The 12,064-nt window shown below is 42.4% G+C and overlaps 1 protein-coding gene across 4 annotated transcripts in view; it reads left to right on the plus strand.

The window, feature by feature from the left end:
* Positions 1–12,064, plus strand: part of POC1B (POC1 centriolar protein B) — an 85,086-nt gene that overhangs the window by 16,256 nt on the left and 56,766 nt on the right. For 3 of the 4 annotated variants that reach the window (XR_012510747.1, XM_074375313.1, XM_074375312.1), the window contains exons 3-4: positions 5,899–6,070; positions 10,248–10,427. Coding sequence is in view for 3 of the 4 variants with exons in the window: in XM_074375313.1 (XP_074231414.1) it covers positions 5,899–6,070; positions 10,248–10,427 (352 nt within the window). In the remaining variant the exon portion in view is untranslated. The remainder of the gene's footprint in view (positions 1–5,898; positions 6,071–10,247; positions 10,428–12,064) is intronic. The other variant, XM_045514835.2, reaches the window with a different exon arrangement.

Raw genomic sequence — 12,064 nt, forward strand, 5'->3', positions numbered from 1 at the left:
AACTGTTGGCCTTTTGGACATTATGGAGAGCAAACCATTTGCATTCTCTTTATTGTCACCTCCAGAAACGTGGCACTGGCTTACGTGAGCATGGACTTTGTTCTTTCTTCTGTCCTAGTGAGGATTTCTTGAAATAATGGATTATTGTTATAGACTATAAATAAATTCTTTTTAAATAGGTAGATTACCAGTTAAACTTTTCTCTTAATTTTCTCCCTTTGACATTTTATCTCAAAATAGACCAGTCAGATGACGACTGGTACAAGCTTTGACATTCTGAATGATGTGGTAATGTTTATAGAGGGTGTGGCTCCCTGAAAATGTATGAAAGCAAATTCCAAGTTGACACTGTGCAGAACTGGCTCCAATAATCAAATACCTTCTATCATCATGGTATAAGGGTTTGGCGGGGCAAGGATAAGGAAGTAAGGGGGAAGTTCAGTGTTGGTTTTCATGGTTTCTAATAAGAATGCATTCATGGGGTTTTTGTAGATTGTTGGTCTTTTTTCTGTTTTCTTGAGATTTGGAAGAAAAGGTGGAATGTAGCCTGAACCTCACAGCTCTAACTGGCACATCTCTGCCTCTGGAGTTTCATAATTATTAGGGCTTGGAAATACCACCTCGCTCTAAGGTTTGGCTGTCCTGTCTGTCCTTTAACTCATGTGTTCATCCTGCCCTCTCAGTCTCTTCTCTTTAGTGAACCTCGTGCTGATAATGGCAAGTGTTGCTTTAATAGGAATATGTAGCCATCAACTCTAAATTTATGATTTTGGAGCATCCACTATGGTTAAGATACCCTTTTCCTTTTCAGCCAAAATATGTGAAGGCTCAAGTCCTGTGTCACCTTCTCGGTTAAGCACCATATTCTCATCCCACTGTCCCCTTCCCTTCCAATTCATTATTGCTTCACCAGGATCCTATAATACTATTTTTTCCTGCCTTGCCATGTTGATTATTAGCGACCCTGTAAACCTTCAGTGAGTTAATGAATCATTATCTCTCTCTACTGCCTCTCTCCCATTTTCTCCTCAGCCCACATCATTCCAGCTTTGATCCCACCACTTCACTGAAACAATTCTTACTGCCAAACCAGCATTTGGCCAACGGCCGGCTTCTTGGGCAAATGACCTGTGTAGGTCCTACACTTGTTTAATGCTCTGCTATCACTGTCTTGACATTCTTAATGATTCTTCTGCAAGGGCCCCTAGATTTATGTTTTACACTAGACCCCACAAATTATATCACTGGTCCTGTCCTGTTCAGGCCTGATCTTACTAAATCTCTCCGAAGCACCTGACACAGCTTGCCACCCTTTTGGAACACGTACTGAATTCCTGGACACCGTGGTCCCCTTGCCCCTCCGACTTTACTCATGGCTCCTTCCTTTGCTCTTCCTTATCTCCAGGTTAAGTACCTTCATCCTCTCCTTCATCTAGACTCCTTTCCTGAGTGAGCTCTTCCAGTTTCCAGTCCTTAATGTATTTATCTAGATGGCTGGTGCTGACAGTAACAAAAACTAAAACTAGCAATAATAGCTACATTTGAGTGTTTTCTGTGTGCCAGGCACGTCTTACAAGTATTATTTTCCTTAATACTTTAAATGCCTTAATCTCATTAAATGTCTCTAAGATTCACCTGGGTGCCCAGGCCAAAAGCTGGCACCCTTGTTTTCTTTTCTCTTTCTCTCCCTCACACCTAATGTATTGGCGAGCCTTGCGGACTCTCCATTTACGATGTATCTTGGTTCTGATCACTTCTCCTGAGTCGGGGGGAAGGGGGCAAGGCACAACCACTGAAGGAATAACACAGCATTGAGGACAGGACACACTGGTTAGAACCAAGATGGTGGAAGATTCAACTTCCAGTAGACCTTGAGCCTCATGGCACAGCCACAGTCACCAAGATAGCCCCTAGGCTGACGATTAAAGGTCAAAAAGTGGTTGGGAGCCCAATTCCTAGAAATCCCTCCCCCTCCCCCAAAGTAGTTGGAATAATCCTCCTATTCCATATGCTAATCATATGCTAATTAGCATATGAAATTAATGAGCTCATAATAACTAGCAACTCTGCACCTCATGGTCGCTCTCTCTCTCTTGCCTTCTGAGATGGACCGCACTCTGTGGAGTACGCATCTACTTTTGTTTTAAACACCTCCACACCTCTTAGTCTCTCTCCCTCTCACCCTTTGGAGATGGCCCACATGCTGCCTATGAAGTATGTATCTCCTAAGCTGTTTCCCCTTCTGAGTGAGTCAGACCCCACTCTGTCTGTGGAGTGTATATCTCTCTAAGTAAACTTGCTCTCACTTTACTGTGTCTTGCTCTTGAATTCTTTTCCTGTGCTAGACAAGAACCTGTTCTCTGGCACCACTCCCACTTCCACAGCCTTCTGCTTAGACCACACCACCACCTTCTCCTGGCTGGATTATTGCAATAGTCTCCTAATAGATTTTCTTCTTCCCCTGTGTATACTCCTCACAACAGCCAGAGTGAGAGTTGTTTGTTTTGTTTAAACATTTTATTGAATGTATAAGATATGTACCACAATTGGACAACTTGCTGAATTTTCACAGTGTGACATGCTCATTTTGCCAACACCCAGAGCAAGAAACAACATTACCAGTCCCCTCAGAAGCCCCTTGTGCTCCCTTCTAGCCTTTATCATCCCTCTCTGCCACCCACATAATCTCTGTGCTGACTCCACAGATCAGGTTTGCTTGTTCTTCATATAAATGAAATTTCAGGACACAGTAGGTACACTGTGTGAATATACCACAACTTATGTAACCGTTCTACTTTGATAGATAGTTGAGTTTCTAGTTTTGATCTACTTTGAATAGTAGTTTCACAAACATATCTGTACATGACTTCTGCTAAACATGCATACAAATTTCTGTAGGTATATATCTAGGAGTGGAATCGCTGAGTCACATGGTAAGTGCACATTCAGCTACAGTGGGTTTCAAGACAATTTTCCAAGTGGGGTTATAACCACCGCATTATGTGAGAGTTCTGGTTGTTCCACATCCTCACCAAGAGTTTGTGTTATTTATCTTTCTTATTGTAGCCATTCTGTTAACTGTGTACTGATAGCTCATTGTGGTTTTAACTTGTACTTTCTTGGTGACTAATGGATTTGAGCACTTTTTCATATGTGTCAGCCATTTGGCCATTTGAATATCCTTTATGAACTGACTGTTTAAGCCCTTTCCTATTTGCCTATTGTGTTCTTTTGCCTTTCCATATTGATTTGTAGGATTCTTTATGTATTCTTTGTTATATGTTGGATTAATGTTTGAAAGTATATTCTTCCTCTCTGTGGCTTGCCTTTTCACTTGCTTAGTGGTATCTTTCAATGAAAAATATTTCTTGATTTTAGTACAAATTTTCATTCTTTTCCTGTAGTAATTTTAGTAGGTTAGTATTTTTCATGTCCTGTTTAAGCAATCTTTGCCTACCCCAGAGGCCATGAAAATTCTCTCCTTTGCCCTTTTCTAAAAGCTTATTGTGTTACCTATCACATTTAGATCTGCAATTTGCATGTAATTATTTTTGTGTATAGTATAAAGTGTAGGAGTCAAGATACATTTTTTTTCCTTATGAAAGAATAACCAGTTGACCCAACGTAATGTTTTGTAAAAACCATCCTTTTGTCACTGTCAGAGTGGCAGTTTTCCTAAATAAGATCTCAAGATCCCCCTGCTCAGAGTCCTTCAATGGCTTAGAATTAAACACACACCCCTCACCAAGGCTCCTTACCTTTGCCAGCATCTGCTTTCTCCTCGCTTCCACGGTTCTCTTTCTCCCCTCCCCTCTGGACATGCTGGTCTCCTTGCTGTTTCTCAGGCTTCCAAGTGCATTGTTGTCTCAGGCCCTCGCACATGGGGTTCTTTCTGCCCAGAGTGCTCTTTCTTCACTACTTAGCCTGGATTACTCCTCATTTCTTTGTTCAAATGCCCCTTCCTCGGTAAGGACCATTAATCACCCCAAAGAACATTAAGGATATGGTCAAAAAGTATAAGCTTCCACTGGAAGTACTAGGAATACAATTATGTGATTAATATAATTAACACTGCTGTATGTTGTATATGAACGTTGTTAAAAGAGTAAATCATGAGTTCTCATCATGGGAAAAACATTTTTTTCTCTTTCTTTAATGAAAAATATGAGATGATGGATGCTCACTAGACCTATTTTGGTAGTCATTTCATGATGTATATCTCAAAACTGGAAGGAAAAAAAGAAATAATATATAAAAGTCCTCTGAACAAGAATGAAAATTTGTACTAAAATCAAGAAATATTTTTCATTGAAAGATACCACTAAGCAAGTGAAAAGGCAAGCCACAGAAAGGAAGAATATCCTTTCAAACATTAATCCAACATGTAACAACATATAACAATGAACTATCTCCTATTCTGTTGCAATTCCTTAAGAGTAAGAGGTTGTGTCTTATTTCCTCCTGCAGATCTTGTTTGCAGTGTAATACCTTAGAACTCAAATAGAGTCCTAAGTATAATACATGTGGTAATTCGTTGTTCTCCCTACTTTGTCTACATTAACCCCAGATAATTCAAACCATGATTTATTTAATTATTTGATAACTATAATGGAGCATCAACTTTTTGTACTTTAAAAAAATGGGGGTAATATACAGCTTATGAACTCACTTTAAGTATTTCGTATGGGAACAATGTGTAGGCTAAGTCCAAGTGAATTTTATTGATAGCTCAGGAACTTAAAAGGCTTTCAGTGACTTAGTATTTTCCTTATCAGTAACACTAATCATATTTCAAGTTTATCAAGTTGTATTTTTTTCTACATATTCTATGATCTAGACTTAGTGATTCTCATTGACATGGTTCTATCATTGGGGCTGTTTTGGGGCTACATGGATATATAAAATTTATTTTGGGGGCAAGAGTTAGATCCATCTTTTATTTGTTTCTTTATTCTTTGTCCAAGGCATTTATTTCCACCACTGGTTCCATTTGTTTTCCTTTTCTTAAAGCCTTAAGCTGATGTCTGAATCACATGATTCTTTTCTTAATTGTACAATGTCATAGCAGAGCAAAAAGAGTCTTTAAGATCATTTTATCTAGCTATAAAAGACATTACTGGGTCAATTAACAAGAAAACAGTAGATTAAAGTATTGCCAGTGATAAACTTTCTGAAGTTGATTATTGTGATACTGTTATGTAAGAGAATATCTTTATTCTTATCTAGAAAAATACACTTAAGTGTTTAGGAATAAAGGTGCCATGATGATGTATTTACTTACCCCCAAATGGTGCGGGAAGAAAAAAATTGTGTACGTGTGTGCACGCACACATGCACGCTTGTGTGCAGAAAGAGAGAGTGAGCACGGGAGTAAATTATAAACCGAACAGCACAAAATAGTAACAACAGGTGGGTCTGGTAATGAGTATATTACTGTTCTTTACACTGTTATTATGACTGTTCTGGAACTGTGAAATGGTGTCCACATACACAGTTTTTTAAAGTCATGTCATTTAGCCCTCTTAGGAAGAGCATTCCGTCCGTATGACACAGAAGGTAAGTTGCTTTCCCAGTCACCGTGAGAGACAGAACTGACTCCCAGTCCTATGTCTCTGTTATATTGTGCTGTCTTCTTCTAGTGAATAGTCACCGAGTTCTAACCAAAACAGGAGCCAGTAATCCTGCTGTGTGACTACGCAGGACGCAACGAGGCTTACATATTAGTGATGTGGCTTTGGGTTTCTTTTACAAATATTTCTGCCATTACCTGTCAGACTTACAACCCCCAGCCCCTCTGTTGCCTGGATGTCTGGTTATTAGATATGCTGCCCATTGTAATGAGACATGCCTACTTTGCTTTTTAACACACAGTGGTTTTGTTCTTCTGTTTCTTGATAGCTACTGGTTCTTGGGATACGTTTCTCATGCTATGGAATTTCAAGCCGCAAGCTAGAGCTTTCAGATACGTGGGTCACAAGGATGTTGTAACCAGCGTGCAGTTTTCTCCGCTTGGAAACTTACTGGCATCTGCTTCAAGAGACAGAACTGTTAGACTCTGGATTCCTGATAAGTAAGAGAAACAAAGAAACATCTAACATGCTCTGAATTTAGGAATGAGAGGGAAAACTGGAGACTGGCTGTTCCTTATGCCCTTCTTGGAATGCCTAACCCTCCAGTTACCTGCTCATACTTAGTCACAACCAAGGTGTACTGCCCTTGTCATAAAGTCACACTATTTCATAACATTTTTGTCCTTATCTTTAACTCATAGTTATGTCTTCTATTTGGAAACTATTTCTAACTGTGGAAATATGCCTAATATGTCTTAAGGCGTTTTTCTTGGGGGGAGCATGTTTAGGAAGGGTGATGGTTATCAACCCCTTCATAAACCTGATACAAGCTTTAGATCCTCTCCCCAGAGACACACATTGGTCTGTGGAACCAAATATTTACAGTTTATTAACCTACTGTTGCCCATTCGTGGATCCTCTAGGGGACTTTGAACCTCTTTGAACCTTTAAAAACCCCTGTGCCAGAATTCTTAGACGCATATCATTCACTTTTGGCCTCCAGAATTTTCTTGTTAAAGAACGTTTCTGACAAATGTATGAACCCCATGGCATTTGCGTATGGTCCTGTCCTGTCCTAACAAAGCTCTCTGTAAGAGTCTTTTCAAACCCCAGCTGGTAACCCATCTATTTTAAGCAATTATCGAGCCATGGTTTTTTTTAAAGTTTTTAAACTCTTAATTATATACATTTTCAAACATACATGAAAGTGGAATGGATAGCTTGGCAGCTCCCTCCCCACCATACCCATCAACCAGATCCAACAGTTACCAGTGTTCTGTCAACCTTGTTTTATCTGTTCCTCCTCTACCCCCATTCTTTTTTTCCTGGAGTACGTGTCTTTAGAACAAATCCCACATGTCATATAATTTCCCCCCATCAAGACTTTAGAGATTAAGAAACAAGCATTTTCCTTCACTCCACAGTGGCAGGACTTGCTTTGTGGTACATGACTGAACAGGCTGAGGCACTCCTGAGTGAATGAAAGTTCCCAGGGCACTTTCCTGCCAGTGGACACTTTTTCCCCTGCCACTACCCAAGGGAAACTCCGTGCTGAGAAATCTGAACATTATCTCGAGGTAGCAAAAGCGATTGAGGAGATGCGACATGTTATCATGACAGTGCAGAGGGCAATGTAGAAGGAATTGTAAGGGAAGGTATTTTCTAAGATCCTTAACCTTGGGAATTTAGGACCAGTGGTTTACCGTTTTCAGCACAGCATGCCTCAGTCTCCCATTACTAATTCAAGGAAATCTCGGTGAATAAACTGCCTAAGGGTAGATAAGCTAAAAGCACACTGAATTATTAAATTGTACTGGCCAATTAAAGTGCAGCAGTTAGGCTTGTGTCGCTGTCTGTGGTTCCTCTTTCTAAATCATATCATACTGGGGCCAGGGCAGTAGTGGATCATGGCGATGAGAAGGAGACTGACGAATCAGTTGTCTGTCGCTGTGTTAACAGTCCCCAGAACTTAGTAGCTTAGTAAAATAACTATCATTTCTCACAGTTTTGTGGGTTTCCTCTGCCCTGTTGGTGATGGTTATTCCTCACACAGCCCCATAAAGCTGGCAGCTGGGCTGGCAGGTCCAGTGCCTCACTCACAGGCCTGCAGCTGTGGTGCTGGCTGTTGCTGGGATGCCTTGGTTTTCCATGTGCCCTTTCTCCGTTAGCAGCAGGATTTCCTTACAGCGTGGCAGCTAGATCTAGGACAGTAAAAGCCATAGCTGCTAGACTTTTTAAAGGCTGGACCTGAAACTTGCACAGTGTCCCTTCTGCCACACCCTGTTGGTCAAAGTAAGTGACACCGCCTGCAGAGATTCAAAGGGAGGGGCAGTCGGTGGAGTCCACATCCTGTGGTGGGGGAGTGGTGGTGTGTGCACAGGCATGACGGGAATTGCAGGTGAATGCATACCACGGCTGGTGGCTGGCAGGCTAGGAAAGGAGTGGGAGCCAGGTGGGAAGCAGGTGTGGCCTGGTGCTTGCCCCAGTGGGCAGTCAAGAGAATTCGGGCAGAAAGGGCAGGTCGTTGTGTGGGAGGCGGAAAGTTAAGGCAGGGTGAGGAACTGGAAATCTGCTAAGCACCAGCACAGTGAACACGATGCAGTCTTATCTTGGTTTCTTAAATGCTTCCTGTTGAGACCGGATCCGTATCTGGCAGTCTCTAGGTGGAGGAGGGGCTTTCAGAAAGAAGGCAAACAGGACTGCCTCCTGGAGCATGGAGGGCAGCACTGAGATCAGGGCAGATCTTCGTGATACTGACTGTCTCTTGGCTTCCTGGTCAAAGCAGGTGCCAAGCCTTCTGTTTATTTTCTCTAGACTTCATGCTTAAAATCAGGCTTCTACTGAATTCTATTCACAGAACTTTCCCTTGAAACCTCCCTGAACTAGTCCCTGAATACTCACTCCTATGTTTTAAAAAAATACTGATTTTAGTTGTCCTGGTGTAATACCATATATAACAGGTGGTGGAGATTTATAACAGTCTCCTCTGCTTTCTACAGACCACTGTAAGGGTAAGCCAGGTTGGACCTAAGAACATTTAAGTATTAACTCTTCCCAGCAGAATTCAGCAAAAATGTGTTGAGCTCTCTTTATATGCCTGACATTGTGCTAAATGATAGTCTTTTAGGGATGAGTAAACCATTGTCTTCTAAAAAATTACTGCTTTATAGGAGAGAACCAGGTCTATTTTTTTAAAAAGTACTGTACAATGTAATAAGCAAAATAGATGTAGCGGAGAGGGACGGTGAAGACTCTGGGTTAGTCGAGGGGGCTTTGGGAGTAGGGGGCATAGTCAGGCTAAGAAGGAGTAAGTACTAAGCCACAGGTATATCTGAAGCACTGTGACTGTTGTAAATGCGCAAAGTTCAGTGCAGTGGCAGGATGTCTCGCCAAAGAGCTTGGGCGTTGTACTTTTCCTTGGAGAGCAGCCTGTGACACGTTTACACTGGGATTGACACGCTTGGAATTTACACACTTAGCAAGGTTATAAACGCAGTATGTAGGTGACCGGAGGGGGATAAAAGATTAGAGCAGGGAGACCAGTTAAGAGGCTTTTGCTGTAATCTAGGTGAAGGATATTGAGGGTGTATCTGCTTTAGTGCAAGCATAGCTGGGGTAGAAAGAAGAGGAGGGATTCAGAAGATGTCTAGGAGCCCGTAGCAGTATCTCTGTGGCTGAGTAGGTTTGCTGACCTGTTGGATGTTGGGGAGGAGGGGAGGAGCTGAGGGTAACTTGCAGGCTTCTGCAAATTCTGCTGCCTGATCTTTTTCAAACAGTAATGGTGATTTTCCCCATAAGGCGTCACCTGTATAAATATGACTCTCTGAATGGAAAACTGGCTCGGTCTGAATGTAGTATAAAGTGAAAGCGCCTCGGGACTTGGGAACGTTGACGCGGAGTAGTGTTTCTCAGCCTGTCCCTAATTGTTTCAACATTTTTTCTGTTGCTTCTCCTTAAACACCACACAGTATTTTCTCCAGCATTTTTTTTTCACTATTCTCTTTTTTCTAGATACAAAAAAATACATCTGAAAATTCAAGGTGTTGAGTACTGAAGTATGTTATTACCATTTATCTTGTTTTATCTGTGAATGTAAGATCGGGCCTAGGGGTAAGTGAGGCCTTTAGTTACACCCCAGGGGTCTCAGTTCCCATTCCTGGTGGGTGAAAACAGGAAAGTCAGATCTCTGAGGGACATTCTGTGTGGAGGCAAATAACACAGAGGACATCTCCTTCCCAACCCAGAATGCCAGTCCACACAACTTCACATGACCCGTTTGAAAACACTGCCTTAGAGCTCTTCATTTAGTGAATCTTAGCTTTTCTAGGTTGCAGGTTCTTTAGGCTGTATGTTGCTGTCTCTAGAGGAACAACTTAAAATGCATGTTAGAGATGTGTTCAAAATATTATTTCCCTAGCTTCCAATTAAAACAAAATCAGCAAATGCATTTTAGGGTGAGGACCACCAGGGTCTCTCTTATTAAGTATCAGCTGTGACTTTAATTAACAAAACCAACTTGAAACAGCACTGATGAGGAATACAGTACAACACAGCCTTTTCACACTTTGTTCAGTTTTTAGAAGAGTTAAGCTATTTTATGTTTCAAAGTATGTATACTGATTAGATATTGATTATAATCAAATCCAATGTTATAAATATCAAACTGTTTATTTCCAGGAGAGGGAAGTCCTCTGAATTTAAAGCTCACACAGCTCCAGTTCGAAGTGTGGACTTTTCAGCTGATGGGCAGTTTCTAGCTACAGCTTCCGAAGACAAATCCATCAAAGTATGGAACATGTATCGCCAGCGCTTCCTGTATTCCTTGTACCGACATACGCACTGGGTGCGCTGCGCCAAGTAAGTGCCAAGTCTCACACTATGGTTTCGACATTTTTTCCTGCTAAAGTCCATGTTTTACCACTCAACCCCCAGAAAAGGAGACTGAGGGCAAATTTATTCATTCATCCATTCATTCATTTATTCTTTCAGCAAATATTTATTGTGTGCCTGCTACGTGGCAGGAATAGTAGTAAACAAAACAGTCAAAACCCGCTGCTTTCAAATGACGCTTATGTTCTAGAGAGGGAAGCATGACGATAAACAAATAAGCAATTAGAGATGGTAGGTCAGATGGTGGTAAGTGCTGTGGAGAAAAACAGAGCTGGCTGGGAAGGCATCTGCTGGTTTAAACAGGGTGTTCAGCGACTGCTCACAGAGAGGGTGGCCTTTGAGCAGAGACCCGAGGAGGGCAGGGAGTGAGGCTTGAAGCTGTTTGGGAAAGAAGAGTCCTGCATAGAGTGAACAGGAGTAAAAGGCCTGAAGTGGGAGCCTGGTGCCTGTGTGAGGACAAGCGAGAAGGCTGGCGTGGCAGAGAGCAGGGGGAGGCAGGGGAAAGGAACAGCCATGATGGACACGCTGAGTGATGAGATGCACTGGAGCGTGTTCTTGTCTCCGACTTACATTTTAGTGGGATCGCTTTGACTGCTGGTGGAGAACAGCCTGTCAAAAGTCAGGGCAGAAGCCAGGAGGTGCTGTGAGGGGCCACTGCAGTAGTTCTCATCTGGGTTTGGTCTGGAGTGGTGGCCCTGGAGATTCCAAGAAGTGGTTGGATTTTAGATAATCTATACGGTTGACCCTTGAACAACACAGGTTGGAACTGCAAGGGTCCACCTACACGTGGATTTTTCAATAGTAAATACCAGTGTGCTACACGAACCAAAGTTGGTTATGTCTGCGGATGCAGAACCGCAAATATGGAGGAACCTCGGCTTCAGAGGCCAGACTGATTTTGATTACATGTGGATTTTGACTTTACAGAAGGTCGCCGTCCCAAGGCCTTATGTTGCTCAAGAGTCAGCTGTAGTTTGAAGTTACAGCCAGCAGTACTTGTTGTCATGTTGGACGTGACAGGAAAGAGAAGAACCAAGAATGACTCCGTAATCTTCGGCAGCAGTCTGTTGGGACAGGTGTTAGGAATGTCAGCAAACAGCCGTGGGGCCCTCAGTCCCTAAGACTGTGTATCTCATTTCACCATCAGAGCCGGCCTGGGAGGGAAGAGCTGTTGTTTTAATTTCTCCATTTTGCAGATGAGAAAACTGAGTTTCAAGAGTTAGTTAGAGCTCATCTAGGTGAAACGGATTAAAAACGCAAAGAAATTCTTTTCCACTTCTTAAGGGGGCTAGTTGGTGATGTGTTCACAGCCTTGGAGTTGGGAAGGAGAGACGAGAACCAGGGCTCCAGTGCTGTCGTCTCTCTCTCTCTCTCTCTCTCCCTCCCTTTCCCAAATGCCAGCTTCAGTCTTTCAGACACTCTGGTGTGAGGTCACCACCAACTCTGGGCTGACATCCTCACAGCTTTGTGACCGGAGAGGGGACGCTGCTCCCAGCTCCAGTTAGAGAAGTACCGGGGGTGACTCTGACTCAGCCAGGACCCTGTGTCCATCCCTCCACCAGGAGTGAGATGCTGTGATTGTCCAAGTTCATCCAGGTACCCAA

This window comes from Camelus bactrianus, chromosome 12, assembly GCF_048773025.1.
Source record: "Camelus bactrianus isolate YW-2024 breed Bactrian camel chromosome 12, ASM4877302v1, whole genome shotgun sequence".
Lineage (NCBI taxonomy): Eukaryota > Metazoa > Chordata > Mammalia > Artiodactyla > Camelidae > Camelus > Camelus bactrianus.